The sequence below is a fragment of the Meleagris gallopavo genome, chromosome 12 (assembly GCF_905368555.1).
Source record: "Meleagris gallopavo chromosome 12, MGAL_WU_HG_1.1, whole genome shotgun sequence".
NCBI classification, from domain to species: Eukaryota; Metazoa; Chordata; class Aves; order Galliformes; family Phasianidae; genus Meleagris; species Meleagris gallopavo.
The window spans coordinates 672,993-698,005 of NC_139415.1; the positions used below are offsets into that span (position 1 = coordinate 672,993).

General features: G+C 50.4%; 1 protein-coding gene across 9 annotated transcripts; it reads right to left on the bottom strand.

The window, feature by feature from the left end:
* Positions 1-90: 90 nt before the first annotated feature.
* CPEB1 (cytoplasmic polyadenylation element binding protein 1) lies at positions 91-24,751 on the bottom strand. Of its 9 annotated transcripts, none has more exons than XM_010717134.3 (12): positions 24,602-24,751; positions 24,062-24,239; positions 18,280-18,468; positions 6,255-6,481; positions 5,649-5,898; positions 5,419-5,532; positions 5,160-5,249; positions 4,097-4,233; positions 3,205-3,403; positions 1,645-1,739; positions 1,424-1,504; positions 91-1,217 (listed from the first exon to the last, which is right to left on the bottom strand). In XM_010717134.3, exons 1-12 carry the CDS (start codon positions 24,614-24,616, stop codon positions 1,107-1,109), a joined length of 1,686 nt encoding a protein of 561 aa, XP_010715436.1. In that variant the 5' UTR covers positions 24,617-24,751; the 3' UTR covers positions 91-1,106. The 9 variants fall into 9 exon arrangements, with proteins under 9 accessions (XP_010715436.1, XP_010715435.1, XP_010715437.1 ...); XM_010717133.3 differs by having other exon boundaries at positions 5,145-5,249; XM_010717135.4 differs by lacking the exon at positions 24,602-24,751 and adding an exon at positions 24,494-24,548 and having other exon boundaries at positions 5,145-5,249.
* Between the last annotated feature and the right edge of the window lie 262 nt (positions 24,752-25,013).

Here is a 25,013-nt window from a genome sequence, read left to right on the forward strand (position 1 = left end):
AGCAGCTGGGATATGCAACAATGCAACATCAGCTCAGCAGGAGAGGGAGAAATTATGACACTGGTTCTTTGGCACACAGCTTCTGATAGAGGGGAAAGTAAAAAAAAAATCTCAAATCCCAGCAGCATTTCAGTCGACTGCACCATTACTTCATACATTTCTGAAACAAAAGGAAGAGTACTTGTCCCCTCTAAGAGAAAGGGCTCCTATGAACCTCCATCCATCCACCGAAACGCAGCCCTTTTTTAGCTAGTTACAAAAGGAAAGTAAGTCCTGTGACTTTGTGATTAAAAACCTCTATCAACCCCCCTTAAGTGCAACAAACTATTTAAAACTATATACAGCAGCTCAGAGATCATTTATCCGGTCCAGTTTCAAATCCAGAAATCCTGTCCTGTTTCTGTTGCAAACGCCTCGATTTACAACTTCCCACCAGCAGCCCCCAGACACAAATTGCAATAATGTTAAAAGCTGCCAGGAAAGAAAAATCTCTCATTTCAAACGACTTAAAAACTGTTTAAGAGTGTAAAAAGGAACTGGTAAAAACCCTTGAGCGTAAAATATGAAATATGATTTGGTTTAAATGAAGAGCAAAGTCTCCTTGTTGTTACAGTAAAAAACGCCAGCTGAACATTCAGTTTATGCCGTTCAGATGGGGGTTAAATGAATGGAAAGGCACTGTATGGCAACTGCAAAAAAATGGAGCCAATGAGACCTGCATTATTACCATCAGTATTGCAAGGAATGTAAAAAAGCGCCTTTAATAAATAAAAAACCTAGGTGAAGGCATCTGCATAAACACCTTCTCAACACGTGGCCCTTTTTGCTTCTCGTCAAACTAGGAACCAAAGTCTGGGAACTGCAGAATCGCTTGAGGGGGCACTCCCCCCCCTCAAAAACCCCAAACAAAACCCGACAAAATTCACTGTGCATTAGTGCAGAAACAAAAAGACCAGCAAGTGCAAACGTGAATGTAAGATTTTCCCATTAGTCCTCAGGAAGCGCGTTCCCAGCCTGGGTCTGGCACCAGCAGGCACGCTCATGCGCTCTCCACTTGGCAGGTTAACAAAAGGACTTTCCCCCGCGCCCGCACCCCGACAGCCGCTTTAGCTGGAGTCCCCGTTCTTCTGGTTGCGCATCAGCGGGCGGTGGTGACGCAGGACCTCCATGGAGTGTTGCCAGTGCCAGCAGGAGCGGCAGAAGTACTTGAAGCAGATCTGCAGGGAGAGAAGAGAAACATCGCCTGTCAGGATGGGTTGAGCACCCCTCGGCGCTCCCACAGCCAGCACCGGAGATCTCCAAAGGCTGCGTGGAGCACGGGCCTCCTGCTTCAGCACCCTGTCCTCAGCAAGGACAACACGCAACCCCAGGGACCTCAGCAGAGCCTGCTCATCCACACAGCACTGCCAGGATGAAGCATTACCTGGTCCCTGCAGAAGAAAGGGCCAGGCTGAGCACTGCAGACTTGGCACATGGAGTCTTCCAGGTATGGGTCGATCTGAACCTGCATCAGAAACTAGGCAGTCAGCACAAAACATAGGGCAGGCCCAGCAGGACCACCCAGAGCAGCCTCAGGGGGACACGGGGCCATGTTGGTCAGGGTGCTATCAGCAGCACCACCCATCACACCTCTGCTCCTCTCACCTTTTTAGTAAACTTGGTCGTTTTGATTTCTACAAACGCAGCAGTCACTGCCTTCAGGTAGCTGCGCTGATTGTTGAAGGTGACACGGCCAGACCCTGCGAGAAGCCAGAGCACAAGTGTTAGTCCAAGCCAGGGGCAGGAACCAGAGAGTAAGAAGCACTCTGAGTGGCTGGTTAGAATGTGACAATGCTCCCAGGAGCAACAGCAAGCTCCACGCCTGCACCTGAAATAAGCTGGTGCTGAGACAGCTCAACAGCTTTTATTTTAAGCCTCCCACTCATTCCAGTCTTGCATTTTGCATCCTCACTGGCAGTCAGCAGTACTCCTGCACCACTTGTTTCCAGCCAAGTTTTATTACACTGCAGAAAAACCAACACATGCTTACCTACAAGTTCTCTTCATCAGCCTAACAGGAGCTCTGACTGACATAACGCTCCTGTATGCTGACAGCTGAAGGCATTGCTCAGAATATGGTTATGCTTTGTCCAGGCCCCCCGGCCTGTCCTGCAGTGCTGGGTGGATGCCAGGGATTGCTCTGGGCATTACGCTGTACTTAAGAACCACAGCTGGGCTCTGGGGATTCTTCTCCCTAAGAAGGTCATGTACACCCAGTGGGACCCTAAAAGCCACCCAGGCAGTGGCTCTCTTCTGACTCAGAGGGCTTACGGCCCCTCCTGAAACTCCTCACGACCACAGTCAGGCACTGATTTATCACACAACCTGCCTCCAGAGGGATCATCCTCTGCTTGAGAGCACTCAGCATGAGGCAGGTTGCTGCCTTAATGAGCCTGCTGCCAATCCAGAGATAGTCAGGGGAGTCTGGGGCAGTGTCTCAGCACAGGTTTCAGCCTGCCTTAAACCAAGTGAAAGCACAATTCATTTGCTGATCTCACATTGCTACAGCTCTAATTCTGCAAGACTGAAGCACAGATCTGCTGTTCAGAGCCAGATCTCTCTCTCACTGGAGGGAGCGACCCGAGCTCAGCACAAGGAGGCTTCAAGGTTGTGCTCTAGGCCCTCATGTTGCCAGCACAGAACAGCTTGTTGGGCAAGGCTTCAAGACTTCATCCACAGTCTTACGGGAACTCAGAGCTTGCTTAAAGTCTCTGACTTCCATTCCCCACTTCTCAGAACTATCCCCCAAAAGCCACTTCAACATCTAGTACCACAAGCATATCCTAAACCCAAGTCTTGGGCACAAACCTTGACCAGAAGTCTGCAAGCTGTGTAAGGACAGTGCTGAACAGCATCTCAGTATCAATTGGCAGTTGACTGACCGTGCGCAGCACTGAACCAGGGCAGAAAGCCCTTCAGCAGTGCCTGAAGGTGTCAAAAAACCTTGAACTACTGGAGAATAACCCAGAACCTTCCAGTTGCCAGGCTCTGTCAGCACACCCGAGGCTTGACTTGCATCCGTACATCCTCATGGGACATCCACTCCCAGGGATGGCTGCCTGTCCTGCTGGCTGCTTGCTCCCCAGAGCTCACCAAGGGACCAAGCAGCAGACACTGCTGCAGCCTGAGCACCTCCAGGTGCACCACAGTGGGGTGAGCACTCACCAATGGGGTACTTGTGCTTGTCCGTGTCGATGCCAGCATAGATCACCCCTCCAAACAGGTCACACATGACAGCTGCCAGGGCCTCTGCATTCAGCATCCCATGCAGAGCCCCAACAAACACCGTTTTGCTGGGATCCAGCCGCTGGGAGGGACTGCGCACAAAGTTACTGTCTGCCAGCACCCATGGGATCACCTGCACCTGAAATGATGTGATGCAGGTTAGTCAGCCAGCAGGAACCAGCCCAGGCCCTCAAGACTTGACCCCCAGTTTGCAAATGCCTCTTTAATTATTGCTGTTCAGGGTCCACATCCAGGGCACAGCAGCTCTGGAGCTCTAGACGCAAGGAGAACACACACACCACCCCTGTTCTGCTTTCAGACAAAGTGGAATCCAAAACACCAGGCCACTGGGGCTGGCAGCCAGGGAACAACCCATGCATGACCAATTTCACCTACTGTCTGCACCTATGTTCCTAGCTCAGAAGCCTATTGTTGAAAAGGGATTGACAAAACCACCCACTGCCAACTCCAACAGAAGCTTCCATCTGCTAGACATCTGATACAGGGCTCTGAAGAGGAGCGGCTTCTGCCAGAGCTAAATCACCAGGCACAGAAGTGCTGCCAATAGCCAGACAACTGAAGAGCTGTCTGGAGTGCAATTAGTTTGCGCCTGTCTAGGTGAGATTTAAAGAATCAAGATTCAACTCTACAAACTTATGAGCAGTAACTGATCTACATTTAAGGCCTTGCGCCTGCGCAGGGCAGCAGCTGCAGGATCTAGAGTACCTGCCTGCAGCAAGCACCAAAACTATCCCTTCTGGAAACAGGCAGGGTTTAATGAAGAGCAGAGCTCTGCAAAATGAGGGTATGTAGAAGTGATGGGCCTGCTCACCTCTTTGCAGCGCATCCTGCGGCTGGACATCTTGAAATAGTACTCACTGAGCCCATCGGGGCTCAGCAGATCCTGTGAGCACGCCTGCAGCAGAGCACGCACAGACTTCTCTGATTCAAAGACCAGGTAAACATATCCTTTGGAGGTAAAGGTAGAAAAATAGCATTAGGACTGTGGTGAAGGACAAAGAGGATCACCTCAGTTTGCAGACTCGAGTCACTCTCAGTACTTTCAGCATCTGCACCGCATCTCTTTTGCTCTGTCCAACCCCTTCTTGCAGGAGGCTCCTGCTCAAGTACTACGGGTGAGATCCACTACTGAAACAAAGAGCTGAAGAAAGGCCTACATCTCCATCAGAAGATACTTGTGCTCAGGGTCATCTGTGCAGCCTCCTTACATGCACAGCCACATCTAGATGTGACAAGGGGCCACAATGGGCCTGGCCACAGCACACACTGCAGCAGAGTAAGTTTGGCTTTGCATATCAGACGTCTAAGCCCAAGAACTTCAATGCAGAGTTTACTGTGAGTGCCAGCACCCTGCATCTCGCATCACTCTGGTGATCAAGCAAGGCCATTAGACACTGCCAGCCTATAAGCCAGTCACAATGTTTGTTATGCTGTAGCTCACTACTGCTTGCACACCAACCCAACAACTTCAGAATTTAGCCACAAGACTGTTCAACTCACTGGTATCCACAGCCTTCTGCAAACTTTTGCATTTACCACACACACTTTATGCCAAGGGCATGTGCTTCTTGGGTGCTTGTACTGGCAGAGGAGGACAGCAGCCACCAGAGCAGAATGGTCCCATAGTGAGCTCCAGAAGCACCAACAGGTGTCTTGCACCCCAGTGCTTCAACCCATCCCTGCTAGGGACAGGCCAGAAATGACAGTGCTCTGCAGCCCTGGTGCTGACTCAAGTGAGAGTGAGACATTTACCCTAAGGTGCTCTGTACCATCCAGTCACCAGCATGCAGCCATACCATCCCAGCATCTGTGCTGTAACATAGCATGGGAAAAAAGTAACCCTACCGTGTCGCTATTACCTTTAGGCATATTACCTTTGGGAGGGCAGCGTGGGTGTTTGCCATCCTTACCAGGCCACTGCACACTCAGTGAGCCAAACGCACGGAAGGTGTTGATCAGTCCAACTGCATATGGGAGGAGAGAAGTCACAGCTTACAGACAGCTACACCCCCGTATCGCTTCAGCTCCCTGCCTCCCCCATGAGCTGTAGGGACTGGCAGCAGCACCCCAGGGAGAATAGAAGCCCACCTGACACCTAGCCAAGGCAGGAGCACATGGATGCAGGTTGCTTACCTTCTGTGATGTCCCACGGGACCCCCCCTAGGAACACTTTGCAGGAGTAGACAGGGTTCTTGTAGTTTCTTGGGGGCAGCTGCCCACTCCAGGTGCAGGTCGCTTCATTCACAGCTTGGACAAACACAAGCAGAGCTCAGAACAGGAGCACACACCTCCCATGCCCCCATAAGACTCCAAGCAAATACCCACAGCTGCTGAAGCCAGCTAAGACCCGCTATTTGAATTACCTGCTGCTTGTCTGTGCAGCCTGGCTTCTCTTTCAATACTGAAGGGATCTTCTGGAGAGTCCAGGAGATCCCAAGAAGGCCACGCAGAAGCTCCAGGCCATCTTTTTGATGCACTGGCTGGAGGGGAAGTGACTGCAGCCAAGGCAGCTTGATCTTGATCCATCCGTGATCCCACTCCCATCTTAAGGGGGTCTCTTGACACCCCACTGAGGGGCAGGAAGGGCAGAGGTGGGGAGATGCGAAGGCTCGACTGCAAGAAAAAGCCCACGTAAGAGCCAATCTTCCAAGCAGGACACAGAAGCACACAGACTGGGTCAGCGAGATAGACACTCGCCTTGCTTGCTGACTTCCAAATTTAGCTGCACTTCAGGGAGCTTGAGCAGGCTAGACCCAATTTATTTCTAGAAAAAGTGGGCCTACAGAGGGGTACAGTCAAAACAGAAGGGCAGTAAAAGGCACAGAATGGAACTCAAGAGGAGCCCAGGCTGGAGGCAGCTGCACCCACTGATGCTGTAGTCCTGCACACCAGCACACTCCAGAAGCGTGGAGAGATGGCACAAGCCAGAGAGCCAGGCTGCAGAGAGCAGACACAGGACCAAAACTTACAATCAAGTCTGAGAGGTGGTCAGAGCCCGAGCTGAACCCACTGGTGTCTGAGTCAGAAGGGCTGCTGGAACGCGAGTCCAGGAGGGAGCGGGAATCCAGGCGGGAATTCCTCAGTGCCGGCGCAGAAAACTTTTCTGATATGTCTGAGCCGATGGGGTCTAGGGGCAGGAAACCCAGTGGGGGCTTCCCCAGGACGTTCCCCAGAGGGCTACTCAGCATGCTGAGAACTGCAAGAGAGAAACAGCCCATGTTTTTGAAGTTAGACTCAAGTACAAGAGCCAACAGACAAGTATACAACAGACTGCTTCCTCACACAGTAGGGTTTCCCTCCTGCTGTGCTGGAAAAAGGTAAGAAAATGCCTTGCTATGAAGCCAGCAGAGTGCTGGAACATCCAGGGGTGCTCAGCTCCCAGCACCCTGCTCAGCAGGCCAGCATGGGAGGGAAGGCAGCATGCACTTGGCCAAGCAGTATCCCACGGGGGCACGGCCCCAGCCAGCTCTATTCAAGAGGAGCAAGTCTCAGCAAGCTGAGCATGTCCCCAAACCCAACAAAAAGAGCAAAGCATTCAGAAATGGTTTTAATTATTCAGAGGCTGCAAAACAAGGCAGCCTGCAAAACAAGGCAGTCTGCCCTGAAGCTTTCAGTTTTCAGGGAAAAAGAGTTTGGGATCCATTTGATAGCCTCTGAACTACCTGATCTCTTAACCCAGGTTTTCAGGAGCTCTTGTACAGAAGGAGTAACAGTTTAACACAGTCCCCAAACCAGGTAAGTAACAGAAATACACTATCACATTGAGGTACCCTACAGTTAGTAGACACCAGCATCACTCCAGAGTCAGGGAAAGCTGCCCAAAGCAAGGAGTGGGGACACACCTGCCCCAATCTCCTCACCTGCTGGAAGCTGGCATCTCCACTCTCATGCTACACAGTAAGGAATCTCAAAACATCAACAGAAAACCCAGTCTGGAACAAGCAAGTTCCCAAGAAAATTACTCAAGACAGAACTGATCCACAGGAGCTCACTGCTGGATCCACAGCATTCCTCTGCACATTTGTAGGGCTTTCTCCCTGAAAGTTACCCTAGCAGAAGCACCAGCACCTCCCCTTTCACACTTCAGCCACAGCACAGGGCTAGACTAAGCACTGTGCCAAAAAGGTACTTAGAAACAGACTGCATGGTAAAGTAACAGGGAGCTTCTTGAATATCTGCTCAACTCCCCCCTGCAGCAGAGCTCACACCCAAATCAGCAACAGTCAGAGCAACCCCACAGTCACAGAAAGCCTCAGCAATACTTACAGTCAGAGCTCCAGTGGAGCAGCAGCAAACTGAGAGCTGCTGCAGGCAGCTTACAGCTCGGAGGAGGCTGCTCCCTCCTTGTCACAGCACAGAGCAGGGCAGAGCATCTCCCAGCCCAGGCAAGCCGTGCTACGCTGGTTCGCCGACTTCTCTGAAGCCACGTGATTGCATTTAAAAATACAGCCAGCATATTGTCCAAGGGAGACAGCTGAATTTGTTAAGCAGGCTCAAAAATTTGATTAGTCACTAAACACTACAAGAGTCAGAGCAAAGCAGCCGATCCCATGACCCAAGCCTCATGGCTGGCAAACACTCCAGTGTTGATGCCCTCCTCCTAGCAGGCAACACAGCCCTGCAACTCCACTCCTGGTCACAGCACTACCTTTGAAGTCACAGGACCAGCACCTCCAGGTTGCAGCAGCAAGGGTTCAGTGGCACAGCAGAAGCTCCCCAATTGTTCTGGGGAGCCCAGTAGTTTCACCCTCATTCATGCCATCATGCTGACTTGCTAAAGCCTCTGCTTATGCATTTGCTCCCAGGATTGCTGGGATGTCACTGCAACTAGGAAAACAGCAAGACCAACGGGAGTTCCTGAGAGCAGCAGGACTGCTGGCCTTTTAAGGGGTCAAGTGCTCTGGCATCTGAGAAGCATGGGGCAGCTGAGTTCAGCACCTACCACCAAGTTGGCTACAACCAATGTCTGGTTCTGAAAGCACTGGCATCCTGCTGTTAATACAGATGGATTTTATTTACTCCAGAAGCTTCCTAACAGCTCTGCATACTGAGCTTCTGGGAGACTCCACAAGACCCCAGATGGTCCAAGGGCTTGGCAGAACACAGCAACCCTCAGGGACGTGAAGAGGAAGAGCTGCAAACCAGGCTCAGTGCTTGCTCTTCTGCATTTGTCAAGCAATCAGGTTGCATCCCCTGGAGCCAGCCTCTGCAGGTAGCCTAGGAAACATTGGCACTAGAGACTAGATCTTGTTTCCCTCTGCACATCTCCACTGCCCCACAGTACCCAAATGCAGCCAACTCTAGCTCCCTGCACTCAGATAATTTGGGCCACTCAATAAAAACACCATTCTTTCCGGGACATTGCCTTGTCCCTCCCTCCTGCAGAAGAGGAGACTTGAACCATCTTTAGTACATAACCAAGATGTATCAGCAATTTCTGGTATCAAGAGCATCCCTGGAGATCCTGAAGTGGAACAGCAGACAGATAACACTTCCCCCTCCCCCACTCCCCACTCCCCCTGCATAGTCTGAGCAGTGAAGTGCAAGCAACTAAGTATTTCTCACACTTATGCTGGAAATTTCAATCTGAGGGTCAACATGATTCCCATCCACAGCAGCAGCAGCATCTGGAGCACAGCAGGTCACAGAAACTTTCTGAAACTTTTCAGACCTCTGCTCAGAGCTGCAAGAGAGGCACATGCCAACACTCCTTTGCAGGGGACAGCAAAACCAATAGCTTTTAATAGAAACTCCGCTCTGACTTTTGACTCACTGCTGCAGCTCTAATGACTGAATTTGGAGCCAGCATGCTCCATCTCTGAGCACATCAGCCAAACACTGACAGATTTAAAAGCAATTTTGACATCAGTGTGGAACTATTCCATATAGCAGGTGCTCAGGTCGCTCTCTAGAGAATGAGCATTGGAGGACCTAGCCCTGTTCCTTGCTGGAGTTTCTCCTCGTAAATGCCATCAGAGCAGCACTGGTGCAATGTGCCCTCTTCACTCCTGCATCATCTTGGGGCTCTGAGACACAAACATCTTGAATCCATCACACCCAAGAAGTACAAGCCACATGTTTCACAGCAGGAGCATACAGCCACAGGCTCAGCTTTTTCCAGCTAGTTCTGTCCTGTAGACCCCCATTCACCCCTTAACACCACGTATCAGCCACTGAGCTGCCACATTTAATGTGAACTTATCCTGCCTCAAGCTCCACCAGAACAGGCTGCAGTTGGTGGCACACATCCTGGGAAAGTATCCCAACAGCAAGACATCCAATAGCCAACACAGCCCATCTCACTTTCTATTCTCCCATACTCCAGCTATATGTGCAATGTAATGTACTTGGCATTAAAGAAATATGGCTTTCTCCCCTGCATACTATGATTTACAGCCACTTCAGGATTAGACCTTCCTGGTAGTTTAGACGAAGTATATTTTACAAGAAGCAGATGTAAAGATGACCCCCACATAGCCAGGCTTACTACTGCTAGCAGTTTAGGGAAAGACTCTGAGCTAATAAAAATATTACCACTATACTGATAGCAAACAACACTTTACTGCCTTGAGTAAAACCTTAAGATAAGCACTGGTGACTGAATTCTTGTTCCTGGCAATAAGCAGCTCTGCCACTGTTGAGCTGTACTCCCAATGATGACTCCTGCTTCTGCTTCAGGCTCAAGAGACCACACAGCAGAACAAGCACATTCAGCACAGCAGCAAGCACAGCAGCATCTCTGCTGCATGGTGCATCAGTTCCAGACAAGTCATCTAGAAAATGAGCCCTGCCCAGTGCAATAACACTCACATCACACTTGTGTCCTTTTGCTCAAGATCTTCCCAACAGAAACACTGCTCTCAGCCCCCTCACAAACACAGGTAACTGTGGGTGCATACAAGACACTCCTGCTGTGTGCCAGGCCCAGAATCTCCGCATTACAAGCATGCAGGTGCCAGACATTTCTTGATGTGTGTGCATGAGACAGTGCTTTTGGCAGTGGCACCAAGCATTAGATGAGCACAGGCACCCACTTTTTGAAGTCATGCTCTGAATACATATTGCAGCCTTTGAAAGCTTGCTGCAGGGCTGGAGAAAGCCTACTTAGAAGGGACCAGGACTTGCATGACCAGGTCAGCAACACCAAGCCCTTCATATGGTTGTTCTGGAGGCTGACAGCACCAGCAAGGTTAGAGAAAGGGTCATTTTGGTCTCCAGATACTACTTACACTGCAAGCCTGCCCCACTATGCTCACCTCCTTGTGGACGCAAGGGTAAAGAGATGAAGAGGACGTGTAACAGGACAAGCAGGGCATAGGAGGTGGCTTTCAGAGGCACCACGCTTCTACTTGCTGACACCTGCTGCACCCAGGGGCTGCAGAGCCATGCACACATTTGAGGGACAGTGGCAGAGGAGGGAAGCAGTGTGATCAAGGCCCTGGAGACTGAACACAGTGCAGTTTCTTTGTCATTTGTCAAATAAGCCTGTAGAGGGGAAAAAAAAGGCTGATGTCCCAAACAATAGCCTGCTGCAGTTCCAGAAAAACAGCTAGTCTGCAATTTTTACTGCCCAGCCAGACTCTACTCTGGTGGGATGGGAAAAGGCTGAATGTTTTAGTCAGCCAAAAAGCAGCACCTCCTACAGACACTAAGCAGCTTCATGGCATGAGAAACATTTGCATGTCTGAAAGGCAAACGGCACCGTAACCACCTCCTACAGCTACAGCTAATGCCTCCATAGTCACAGCAGTGATGCAGCCAAACAGGCTGCTAGAGCCAGTTCTCCCCCTTCCACCACACTAGCCTGCTCACCACAGGGATGAAGCAATCCACACTGCAGACTAACCCAAAGCCAAGTTTTAGCATTTCTTGCCTGCATCCACTGAGCCTCGCACTGCCTGGGGGAGCCAGAACACCTGCAGCCACAGAAAACAGAAATGGACAAAATCTGCAGCAGACAAATGCTAACAAAAAACCTTTCCTCATAAAGCCAGCAGCCAAGGGACAATGAGGTGGAAGGGGATTTTGCAGCCTCACATGTTCAGAGCTCACCGGAACCAGACCCAGCACCACTGATCTGAATTTGGATACCTCCTGCTCAGAGGACTGGCTCAAATCCTCTTCATTTCACTACGCTCCCATGTCTCCAAATTATCAACAATTATGGGAAGAGTCACCTGAAGTCAGACTGTAACATCACAACAGAAGTCTCAGTCATCTCATACCAAATGCCAACATCCAAGGAAAGCAGTGTCCAGATCTGCAGATGTGATCTGTCTGCAGAAACATCTAATTAGTAAATATATATATAAATAAAATACAGCCCTTTTTGTTTCTGATCTACAGAAGAGGAACCTCTGCATTGTCAGATTCTTCATTTGGGACAAAGAAGAACTGAGGATATTCAGGCAGCTATTTCTGGTTTGCGACAAATGAGGCAGGGGAATTAAAAAAAATGCAGCATGATCCCACAGCTGAACCACAGAATTAGAGTCAGGACACCTGAGATCTATTCTTGGTTCTGGCACCAACATGCTAAGTCACTTCCCCAGCATGCCCTGAGAAATGGAAACAGCAGCAGAAGCAGAAAGAGGCCTATTGCCTATTAATGTCTGTGAGCACAGGTCCTCCTCCCGCTCTGAGCGAACAGGACCTGGCTGACAACACACTCAACTGCTTCTTCAGGCAGGGAGTTAAGTATGATATTTCTGGGAGAAGAAAACAGATGCCTAGGGTAGATTTAAAAATAAGTAAGAACAGCTAAATACAATTCAGGATTTTACAAGTGTGCAGGCGAAACTCATTAAGTAGGCTGCCACAACTATGTCTTTAAAGAGAACAGAACACTGAAATACAGCAAGGTCTAACATGTATCAATCCCAGAGAAATTTAAAAGTTAGCATATTCAGGTCAAATACCACACAACAAGCCTCAGATTCACAAGCCTCGAGAACAAACACTTCTATATTTAAGCACTAAACTCCTCTGAATTATCTGCTGCAGCATCCAAGGTGCAAATTCTGCAGCATGTGTTAGCTTCTGTGATAACAAGGCTGAGGCTGACTCATTTTCATTGCTCAGCTGCATCACAGTTTGTGGGGGTGTCAAGTCAATTGGGATAGCAGTCTTCAAAAAAGTTCCTCAGAGGATGTCTGGGTGAGGCAGCAGGCTGCAGCAAACGAAGAGCAACTAAAGACAGGCTGCGGTCCCAATCACAAGCCTGAGCTGGCAGCAGCACAGCCATCACCTGTGATTCAGCGGTTTTGCCAGCATCTAAGGGAACACATGCAACAGAGATGCTCCGGAGGAGGCAGACACCGGGTGCAGAGTCACAGCACTGGCTGGAGGGCCTCTGTCCAGCAGCAGGGCTCTGTCCCCATCCTGTCTACTGAGTCCCATTAGTTCATGTGGTCACAGCTCCAGAACCACCATGCTTTTTGGGAGCAGATATTTCCAAGCCAGCACAGTGAGACACTGTGGCCAGGCAGGGTCAGAGCAGCCATGCTCCAGTAGCTTTCTCCCTGCTCTGGACAGCTGCAGCATGGATGAGAACTTCCAGAAGTCCCTTCCAACCTGACTTACCCCAAAAAACTTGGAGTCAACCAGCCAAGAGCACTGCAGAGGGACCAACTGGCCCCCTCTTACGGCAACAGCACAAGAAGTCAGCTTGGAGGGATTTCAGTTGCCACGAACTGACCAAAGGCTCCCCTGCTGGCTCACCTGTGTCCCTAGTGCCTCGCAGCAACAAACAAGAATCATCCACAAACTAGAGCCAACAGTGGCAGCAGACCAAGCCTCTCACGCCTGCTCTGCTCAGCAAGCATCTCTTCCACTGCTCAGACATCCAGTGGCACACAGGTTGGAAAAACACTTACCTGCCTTATTTTGCACAATTTTGGGGATGAATATTAACCTTGCATTCATCTGTTACCTCCAACAGCCAGGCAGCAGCAAGAGCCCCTTGGGATGCTCTGAGGAATGCAAGACATCCTTCCCTCCAGAAGGAAAGGGACTCTTGTTGCTGCATCCCTACTCCTGCACGCTGCCTCCAGCACAAGACAAGAGCCTGCCCTGATTCACTTCAACTCTTGTTGGTTCTAAGCAGAGATTTTGATTAGGTTTTTGTTAAGTTGTTCATCTACTTGCTTTCTCTTTCACAAGATCAGCACAAGTAAAAATAAGCCTGTTTGGAAAAAAGCTGCTCAAATGGAAGCTCTAAGAGCTAGATTAAGAGCAACTTCCACTAGAAACCAATTGCAAACTCAACATTTTGATACTTGTTTTACTTATTTGATACATACTTTATTCTGCTAAGGATCAAATACAGCTGCTACAGGAACAGCCTGCATTTGTCAAGTGCTCTGGGCCTTCTATTCCACAGCATGGCCAGCAGCTGGGAAATCAGCCCATGAAGTCTTGAGGATATTTCAGCAACAAGTGTACACTGAGCATCCTCACTGACTGTACTCTCCAAAAAGCTACAGAGGTGTGGGACAAGCTTTAATTAAGGGCACTGCATAGATACTGCTCAAGTGCAGCTGCCATACAGGAGACCACACAAGCCAAGCCAGCTCCCAGCTTTGAGCTCTACATATCCTCAAATATAAAGTAATGCAACTATTTGCACTCCACTCTGCAAGTCTGCAGATGACACCAAACTGAGCAGTGCAGCCGATACACTGGAAGGGAAGCCATCCAGAGTGACCTGGACAGGCTGGAGAAGTGGGCCTATGTAAACCTAATGAGGTTCAGCAAGGCCAAGTGCAGGGTGCTGCATTTGGGCTGGGGCAATCCCAAGTATTGACAGACTGGGGAAAGATATCCTTGAGAGCAGCCCTGCAGAGAAGGACTTGGGGGTCCTGGGAGATGAGAAGCTGGACATGAGCCAGCAGCGTGCACTTGCGGTCTGGAAGGCCAACTGTGTTCTGGGCTGCATTAAAAGAGGAGCAAGCATCTCCAGCCCTCTGAGGACAGTGAGTGCTGCATTGTACTCACTAGCAACAGCCACCCTAGACTCATCAGCAACACTCACCAATCTCAATCCTGGTCTGTGCCACAGCTACAGAGTTAGTACTACCCTACAAAAAGCTAGGTGCTTCCTGCTTCCTTCTGCCAAAGCTATTGGGATTTCTCAGTTGCCTGCTGCCATGTATATGGTATTCTAAGAACAGTTTGAAAGCAGCCAGTCCTGTCCTGAGGGAGCAGCTCACAAGTGCCCCTCACTGCTTACAAGAGATTAAGTCAGGAGTCCATGAAAATAGCTGTGCTTCTTTCTGTGCAACAGTTCTTGTCTTTCAAGAGACATCCTCCTTCAGGAGATGGGGTTTTGCCTGGCAGACTCTGAGCGGAGGCTTCAGCTCTCTTCCAGGCAATGCACAACAGCTTGCCTGCAGCTCCAGCCCAGAAGATTTCAAGCAGCCACAGATAATCAGTACATTCATTTTCACTGAAGAAAAAAGTTGCTGCGCTGTAGGAAGCAGAAAAATTGAGGATTGAGAAGAACTACCTCAGCTCATTTCCCAGCACTGGAGCTGTAGCCTTGCAGGATGAGATGGCAGTAGAGGGTATCTATGCAGTTGGAGCTGCAGCCTCCAGAGCAGATTTAAGATTAAGGTGAAATTTGCTTCTCCACCAGGGTGATACTTAGAAATTTGTTGACATTTAGGAACTTCTTATCTGTTCAGGTCATCCATATCCAAAAAGAATGTTCATGTAGGCAAAGCCATCACCAACAATTTCCCAAAGCACTGGTAGCAGCATACAGTGCTGTCTCAGAGGCTGGTGATCTCCTAAGGGAGGCTAAAGGAACAAGCTCCTTCTGTTTACAATGACAGGAACAAAACAAAAGGCTAAGACTGACCAGGAGCACTGCTCACATCTGGGCCAGAATTTGTCAGGCAGTAACCAGATGCAACACAGTGACCAACAGGACAGAGACCCAGACCAAGCTCAGGGGAACAGCACAGAAAACTCCTCTAGTGTACTTGCTAACTGCACTAAGCCCCACTTTAACAGACCGGTTCTAGGATACTTTCCCAGTAGGTAAGCCTGCCTGTCCCACATAAACTGAAACTAACCCTATGCAGGATAGGCCAGGAAAGCCAGCCCAAGCTGCCACAAACACTGTCCAGGGAGACAAGAAATTCATACGTGCTGCTCATTCATTTATGCTCAGGTGCTGCTGTCACCAGTTCTTGAGGCAAGAACTGAAATGACACTGCACTTGCTTGTGCTCTGTACGAACAGGGGAAATAAAGGGTACCACCAAGGGCTGTCCCACATCACTGGCCTCTGTAAATACACAACTTGATGCCTTGCTGCCTGATGTGGGATATACTTGAAAGAAGGGGAAATGCTGCCTCAAGAAATGCAGCTGGGATTCCAGGACTGGAAGCACTTGAGGCCTGTTTCCTGCCAAAGCCCCTCCCTAGGCCACAGAGCTGGATGAAGTACCTCCAGCCTGACAGATCTAGTGGCAGCAGTGGGCTTGATGTGCCTTCTCTGCTATGAGACAGCAGTTCACTCCTACAGCCAATAAATGCAAACAGCTCCAGCCTGCAGCAGCTGCCGCCTCCCGAAGAGCTCTCAGACACCAGCTTCAGGGACTGGCAGTGCAGCTGGCACGCTCTCAAGGGCTAAGGACACATCCTCAGCGCATTACGGCACTGCACCCAGAAGGAAGGCACATTGCAAACAGCCTGGTCTGCACATAGGCATTTCAGCATCCTTGTGGCAAGGGGGACAGGAGCATACAAACCACCCTTGCTACACTTTATCATGGCACCCAATCCTGCACCATGGCATTGCTCAAGGTGCACAAGGTGACACCCAGAAGGTCTGCAGCCAGCAGGTCCTTCCCTTTGGCTCAGAGCTCTGCACTCACAGCAGAGGAGGTACCAGCTCATCAGTACTCAAGCACAGGCACTGCAGGGGATCACATTAGCAGTATTTTTAGCCTGATTGTTAGGTTTTTACGTTTAAAAAAAACCACTTCTACACTTCTAGCCACCTCCCTATGGGTCTGTACAGCTGAGTCACTGCTGGAACCTTCCAATGGTTGGATGCCAGCAGCACAGCAACACCATCCTTCCCCAGCCCCTAGACGCAGCTCATTGTTGACATCCTTGCTTGCCTGCAGGACACCCCAACAGAGATGCCCAGGCTGCAAGGCCAGGCATCAGGAGCACCAGACATGGCAGCATCCTGCTTACATCCTCCCTCTTCCAGCCACAGCACAGCTAGGCCACCTGTAAACATCAGCTGCTGGGACCTATACAGCTTTCAGAGACAGGAGCTCTGCAGCCCTTCTGGGGAGGCTCCCAAGCTATACAACCTCCCAAGGAGCTCTGTGTTGCTACCCCAGGGCCTTCAGAGAGCAGAAGCTCTGTCTCTGCAGACATGGGAGGTGTGGGCAGGCTTGAGCAACATAGCAGCCATGCACAGATACCAGCATTTCACTTTCCTACAGTCCTTGAAGCAGGAAATGAACACAGACAGGCCAACAAGCAATTCTGGCCTCACTACCACAGATCCCGAAGGCAGGGAGAAATGGAGAGGGGCAAACGCTCTCTGAAGAGCATAACAGCTTTTGCCATACAGCCTGAGGTTCCTCTGGGGGAAGGAGCACAGTTGCATTTGAGCTGGTTTACACCCCAGTCATCCCCACCTCTTGTTTTAAGGGAATACTAGAAGTAACAAATGATGGAAATTGAAGTTATTGGTGCAGGACAGGTTGTGCACAGAGCTCTTTATATCCCCATCATCCCATGTTTCAGCAGGCAATGACTGAAGGACACGTAGCAAGAGCATGGTATTCTCTTGCTCATTAGGGGAAGCCCTGAGGACCATGTGCTACAGCAGAGCAAGGCTAGAGCTGCTGCAGCCTGACTGTAACAAACCTGAACACCTGTGCTAGGGCTCACACTTCAGCTTGCATGCCCTGCCAGAAACTGGATGTGGGTAGTCCTGGAGCTATCTACATTCCTAACAACAGCAACTTCATGCCTGGAGCCTCCTGTGTCACCCCGATCTGTGCAGAGATGCACTGCCCTTTTAACAAAGCAGCGGCACGCTGCTATAAAGGGATGAGTTTCTGTAGCAACCAGGCTGAACTTGTACAAACTCTGCCAAAGCACTAGATCTTTCCACGGACTGATACTTGAAAGAGCGCAGCAGTGCTTGCAGGGCTGCTCTTTACAGCCCTGTGGGGCTGGAAAATAAATTAATCCCTCTCTATTACAGTCAGTACCCCACAACCAAGTTTGTGCACGCAACACCCCTTTCTCCTCCTGCACACACACAGCTTTACAGAGGGTTGGTGCTTCTGCAAGAGTTCTGACTCCTGCATGGTGCTGGGTACTCCCAAGAGCTCCCTACCCCACCAGAACTGAGAGAGCAGACTGGGCAGGACCGAGGGAAGGGCAAGGCAACAGGAAAGCCACTATCTCACAGACAGCTGATCACACAGGTTTGCACTGGACCACAGGAGTTAAACAACAAGCCATTCTGCTGTGTCTCCTCAGAGCAGTCATTTAGTGGAAGCAGGAAAGGGTCTCTCCAAGTGCTGCAGGCAGCTGGGCCCCAAAGGCAGAGCCAGGTGCTGTCATGGCAAGGGGGTCCCTCTGCAAGCACACATCCTGCCAATCACCAGGGATTTTTGCTGGCTGCAAAGTTGAGCTCTGCTCACAGCTGGCATGCTCAGCTCTTAAAGCACCACACCCCCAACCCACCCAGGGAGAACGTTCCTGCTCTGTTGCATTATTCCTCTGCCAGCCCAGGCACTTCTGCATGCAGTGAACAGACAGCAGAGCAAGAGGGGCTGTGGCACAGCTTCCCAATTCAACCCTGTCCTCACCACATTACACAAGCACTAGAGGTTGATAAGCCCCCACCGGTAGCTATCAGCAACCTAGTACTCTCAGCATTAGCTTTAAACAGGCTAAAAATAATACAAATTAATCCAACAACTGTTGCAGCATGTATCAGCAGACTCACCAGATTGTGGGCTAGTTTGTGCTGCAGCATCAGAGTCCTGGGTGCTCCAAGGTCTGTCCCACCCCGTAAGATTAAGGGACTGCAGGCCAAGGCACAGGTCGTTGGTGTCAGGGAGGCCACGGGAAGACTCTTGCGTGGATGTGGGGAAAAGCATCCTGCTCGCCACTGCTTCGTCAGAGTCCTGGAAGTCTGCTCAGATGGAGAACAAACAGAAGCTGGAGAGTTCAGGGCTGTTTTTTTTCTTTCAAAAGGAGTTTTCCAAAGCGTTAAGCCCCACGGCAGGTCTCGTGCTGCTCTGAAGCTGCTGCCACCACAGCCAGCAGTCGTACCCCAAAAGGGAGGGCCACCATATGTCCAGAATCTAGCCCCCCACCCCCCTCAGCCCCTCCACCTTCCTATCCCGCCTGCATTACTGACTGGGTCAGCATGTGACCAGGCTGCTGATGCTTACTGTGCTGACAGTGACGTCACTCAGCCATGCAACAGAACCGCATCAGCTCTTACAAGATAGAGGTAAGAAGAAAGGATGGATTCCCCCAAAAGAGAAGGCAGCAGGCAGGAGGGAAAGGGCACAGCTCCGGTAAGCCAGGCAGCACAAAGCAGAGCTTCACAGCACAGCAGACAGCAATCCCCCCAGCAACGACAAAGCAGACAGTTAGTTTGAGTGCTACCCAGCTCTCCCGTCCCCGCCTCCCTTCCACCCACAAAACCCAAAAAACACTTTAGTCCTGGACAGCCTCCAGCTGCTGGCTCCAATTCAGAGCCCAACGCAAAGCTTCACAATTCTGCTAGCATCATCTGTTCAGCTCAGCCACTCTGTCACCCTGACTCTGCATTGTTTACCACTGAGTAACAAGGATAACCTTCAAACCCCCTCTCACCCCCCCCAAACTACTGAGAGGGAAGCACATTATCCCACTCCAGTCTGTATGAGTGCAGCACACCAATCCCACTTCCCAATGGGATTTTCCACAGCCTATTTCCCTTCCACCCGCTGCTCTCCCCCATCCCTCCCCTCCCTGCACAAGCCTACAGTACTGGAGACAGCAGGCTCCTGCCTCAGTTTAAGCCTGTGCCAACAGCCTAAGGAAACACAGCAGGTTCATAGCCTGCAAATTCCAGCTTAGTGTGGGATCTGGGGGCTGATGAAACCACACGATGCTCCAAAAATCTGAGTCAGAGGGTATTTATAAGCTGGCTCCTTGGTGGTGGCAGCTGTCTCCTCCTCCCCCTGCCCCCTTCCCTCCCACCGTGCCATCATATGCACAACCTGTGATGTGCAGCTCCAGCCCATCATGTTATCCCTCACATGCCATCTCAGACACCCCAGTGTCCTCTTCCACTCACCCAGCACCAAGGTGAGGCCCTCACTTTCATCCTAAGGTGGTTTCAGGAGCCCAAGCTCCACGTTCAGGATGTGACAGGGTAAAACAGTACAGGAGTTGACTAGGATAGCATCCACAGGTTCTCCTGCTCTCCTAGTATTACCAGGACAAGCTGCAACACCAACTCAGTCACATTTCAACCAAGTACCTGTAACAGCACTGAGTATTTTTCTGACAGTATCACACACTGCATCTTCAGCTGGGTGTTTTACTGCATTAGTTCCTCTAGTACAGTTTTTACTTTTGGACAAGCCCTAAAAGCATTAGCAACCCAGCTGTAAGGAGAAGAGGACAAAAGCACATTGCTTAGACAACTCAGTTCCCACAGCAACCACAACTTGCCCATATGAATATGCAGCATTCCTGTGATTATGGCAGCACACAAGCCTCTGCTCAAGCCCACAGCCCTGCCAGGAGCAGGCAACCCTCCCTCCCTGTGGTCAGCAGGATCTCATCACCAGGTTCTCTACCATCTTAAAGATCAGCCCCCATCACACAATATTCTGGCAAGCAGGACATGAGGCAGAAGGGATTCATTTCCTACAGAAATTCAGCCCAATCACAACCTCAAGTCAGATGCAAGTACATGCCTACCAAATACTAGTTTCACTTTGCAACTCAATGCAGCCCAGCCCAATGCTTTGCTGCAGCCTTTTCCAAGCCCATGCAGCCAGCCTCAATCATTGCAACCTAGATTTCTCCATGGAGCTGCCATTGGAACCCAACCATGCTGGCAGAGGGAGTTGCATTGCTGCACTGGGCTTGTGCCTAAGCCAGCTGGGTTTTGTTTCAGTAGCATTCTGGGGTTCTTAGCACAAGACCTCTTAACAAGCTGCATCTCATCACAGGTCAGCCCTTAGGTTCAGCCCCACTAGCTGGCTTACACAAGCTGCAGCCACCTGTCCCCCAGCCTCGCACTTCCCATTCAGACCAGCCTAGACAGTTCCCCAGCTGGGCTAGGGAACCCACGTAGTTAAAGCCATACCACCAGGAGTTAGTTTTAGCCTGGCTTCTTTCCCCAGTCTAGTATGCAGCGTGGCTGCACCAGCCAGGCATTTGAAATAGGAAAATACTTAGGAAATTACAAGTAATCCTGCATGGAGAAAACAAGGCACTGAGCTTGAAATGTGAGGAAGAGGTGGAAGCAGAATGATTAAGCACACCTGCATTAAGCACAGGCTGCAGCCACATGGAGGTCTCCCTGCTCTCCCACTCATTTCTAGCAGAGCACTGATAGAGGTTTCCACAAACAAGGCCCTTGAGAGTAGGGCATACATACACAACCAGGCTGCAAAGCAGAAAGGAAGGCTCACTGACACTCCAAGACATCTTGGTGTGCAACAGCATTGCCCAAGACTGACCCTTTAAATCCAATCCAGCAAAGTAGGAGGTAAAGTGAGCATTTCTAAGCCCAATGGGTCACAGCAGAGGCACCCTTTAGCATCTTTTATCCCTCTAGTTTCAAAGGCTAGGAGTTGAATCCATGAAAATTAAGCTTCTCAAATATGATTTGCACACAGGACTAAAACAAATCTTCAGCGAAAGCTTTTAGAGGATGAGCCAATGGTACTTCTCAGGTACAACCAGGGATCACTGGGGGCTTAGGAAAGCTCTTGTTAGACATAAACCTACTAATTGCAAAATGAAGCATCTTCCCTGTAATCTGGAAGACTTTAAGTAGGGAAGTTTGGTGCCACATGAACCATCTCTTTGAAGGCATCTGCCTTATTTTGGTAACCACAAGCACCTAAGCAGATAGCAACCAACAATTTAGGAAGCTACATAGGGCCACAACTTATCTGCTGCTTCACCTACCTCAACAAGCAAGAGACTGCTGTAGGACTACTGCATCAAAACTTGAATGACTGAGCACCTCACCAGCACAGCAGGTCAGGAAACCCACAGGAAGCCTGCTGGATCTCCAGCACATGGAATACATATATGTCAAAGGCAGTAGGCACTGCCTCTTTCAGGGCACGCAGTTTAGCTATCCCAGCTTTGCATACTAGGTATACAGCATTTACTTGAGGAAAGCAGAGCAGCCCTCAGTGCAACCTGATAGCAGCTTTGCTGTAGATGAGACCCTGCTAAACTCAAGTAAGCTGGGCCAGATTCCAGATGACCTTTTACAGCATTTTGTCCCCTCATTCCAGGTGCCACACATCCAGTGCTCCTGGCATGTATGCTCGCAGCTGCAGCTGTGAAGAACACAAGCACTCACATTGTAGTACCATAGAGTACTTTGTGGGTGGCTCAACAAGAGATGCCATTAGCTAACTGCAATTGAGAGTGGGCAGGAAGCAGATTTAGTCTGTTTGCATTTGTCCTTTAGTTTTTCTAAGGTAAAGCAGATACTTGGAATCATTAAGGGCTGATGGGCCACACCAGCAGCTTTACACACACCTTGGCACCTCAAGCCACTCCCATCCATGGAAAATAGTTTAAGCATCTCTCAATCCCCTGCACAATGGACAGTCGATTTACAACAAAATAATGGCTATATTTGGAGTACTTGTTAGCCATCTTAAGCCTGCTTGCTTTAGTTGAAACTCCAGTCAGTTTAGCCAGGTGAGCAAACAAAGGCTAAAAAGAAGGAGCTTTACTTGCTGTTCTACTTAATTAAGCTGGACACTGTGCCTACAGAACAGGCTGGCAATTTCCAAAGCTGGTTTAGCTTTCTTAACCAAATCTGGCAGCAGCACCTTCCATCCACCAACGCCTGGCTTTCAAGTCTGGCAAATAAATCCACTTGAAAAAGCCATGCAACAAGAGCTACCTGAAGACTGGCTTTGCTCACCTCCTTACCCAGACTGGGCTGAGCACACATGCCACCACACTGAGGAAGCACTGCCTTTCAGGCTGGTTCTCTGGAGACAAGCAGGTATTTGGAAGCAATCCTGTCTTCAAAGCCACCAGACAAGTTCCACAATTACACTGCCACACTTGCCAGCACCAGCCTGACCTGAGCCTTATGTTTGGGAAGCTCCAGAAGGAAGCACCCATAAAAACCACACAGCAGTCAAGGCCTGACAAGTCCGATAATTTTGACAAAGCAATTAAGTTCACCAAGGAATACCATCAAATACAAAATTATCTTTAACATTAGGTATGCTCAAGTAAATCTCCAGCAGCAGTCCCTTTGCCATATAGCTCTGCCCAGAGCTGTATAACTTTCCAAATGTGTCAGAAATAAAAGCACCAATGAGGCTTTTGCCATATGTTACTCAGTCTGATGTCATTCTGACCTGCACACCTTGACTCCATATTAGCAAAAGGCCATGAACTCCTGCAGTCCCTCTTTCACCATGTATAATCCTCTTACTGCTGAATGGCACTGCTTAAACACATCCAATCCAGGATAAATTTAGTTTGGCCTGAGGAAACAACTGAGAAGCTTGAGGACTACAAATAGATTTAAGTGCAAGGATTTCCCCTGCTGGAGCACATTTCTTCCAAGAAACTTTACACAGTTCCCAACAGAAGCACCACATCCCAGCAGCACCATAGGTTTATTACTCCCTTACCCTTCCAGCACATCAAAGCCAGATGCAATACTGATAGCTACAGGGGACAGAAGAGTCTAACCAGTTCAACAGCAGCCTCTATGAAAGAATTAATAACCATACCACTGACCTGAATGAGTTAATGTAACCACTCAGAAGCTGACAGCATTATCTCCAGAGCTGTTTCACTAGCCATGCCAGGTATAGATCCCTACCTAGAAGGGAACAATCCACATGTCCTCTGGCATTTCTGCAGTGCCACTACAAATCACGTGACCAGATCAGCCCTTAGTGAACAGAGCTAAACCCTTTCAATACTCAGGAGATTAAGCTGCAATGCAAGTTACCTGGTAGCAGTCAGTGTTCAGGTTCAGAACAAAACTGCACTATGCAAGCAGCCACCAGATTCACCAGACACCAGTTTGCAGCTTCCTGCACTCAGTTAAGAAAGCCTGCCACCAAGAGCAACTGCAAATGAAACCTGCCTACAAGGTTACAATTGGTGAGGTTGTTCCTTTACTTCCCATTTTGCTTTGGGACACATCTGGAGCACCAGTTTGCTTCCAGAAATGGCCAGAGCACTTACTGACCCTATAACTCAGAGGTAGGAAGAGCAACCTCTATCCAGCACCTAAGCCCTTGGCACAAGCACTGCAGCACAAAGGCACCAGCAACACCAGGCTGTGGGCAAGTACATTTTCTTGAGGACAGACCTCACCCACTCTAAAGGGTCAAGAGCACATCCTTTAATTACACTAAAGTCTGTGCCCAGCACTCCTTGCTTTGGCACACAGCCTCCTGTTGTGAGGCAAATCAAGTGCAAAGCAGAGCATTCCCACTGCCCCCAGCCTGCAGGAAGCAGGGCCTGCTGCACTACTTCCACAGCTACGTCACCTGGCAAGACTTCACGCTTGCTTTTTGTGATGGGAGTGGTGCAGACACCACTGAAGTCCAAAGAGTTGTCCAACATGGCATTTATCCTGCGGAATATATCTGCATTGCTGCAAGTGGAAAGGGCAGGGGCATCTGGGCTGTCCCAGCAGTCCTTTATGCTCCTCCCTCTGTCTTCCTTCTGGAAAGAGAGAAGGAGCATCAGTGGCAAGCAGGGCAGTGAGTAGTAGCCTGCTTTTAAAATCCCTATTAGCTTTTGGTCACTTCACTGTCCCGGTTTAGGAACAAGTTTCCCATTATCCGTGGGCAGTCACACGGATACGGGTGCTGGGCACAGCGGTGAACCCCCCGCCCGCGAGGCCACCCCCGAAACTCTCCTCAGCAACCGCTTTCCCGCCCAATCTCCTCAGCGCCCCGCTCCCGCCCAGCGCTCACCCCACTGCCCACGTGCGAAGTCACGTGACGACGGCAAGCTCTCCCCCTTCCTTTCCTCCTCTCCCCCCCTTCCCCCCCAGCACCGCGCATGCTCGCTCTTTCCCTCACCGGCGGAAACGCCATGAGCGCTGCCGAAGGGGGGCGAGTCTCGAGGGAGCGGCTACAGGCAGCGCCCCTCCGCCGGGCTTTTATGGGACGGCGCGCATGCGCGCAGCGCCGCCTCGCGCCCCCTCGGGCCGTTGCCCCGCGCCCGCTGGCGAGGTGCGGCGTGCGCAGCTGTGCACTCAGCCTGGCGTGCAGCAACACCTGGCGGCCTCCCAGGGCTCCCTTCCCACACTGGGCAAGTGCGGCTCGGCTCGGGAGGGACCGTAAGGATCGTGGAGCTCCAGCCCTGCCGTGGGCTGCCCAGGGCCCGCCCGTGTCCTGGTCACCTCCAGGGATGGGACACCCGCAGCTCTGCGCAGCAGTGCCAGCGCCTCACCGCCTCTGTGCTCACAGTGTTCTCCTCACACCTCACCTC

Bases quoted from the DNA above. Each gene is read 5' to 3' on its own strand.
- CPEB1 (XM_019619310.3), bottom strand. From the start codon at position 24,260: ATGCTCCTTCTCTCTTTCCAGAAGGAAGACAGAGGGAGGAGCATAAAG. The intron at 5,899-6,254 runs GTAAGTTTTGGT...TTTTTCTTGCAG, and splicing joins ACCACCTCTCAGACTTGATT to TCGAGCCTTCGCATCTCCCC. The intron at 4,234-5,144 runs GTAATAGCGACA...TTACCTCCAAAG, and splicing joins CAAAGGTAATATGCCTAAAG to GATATGTTTACCTGGTCTTT.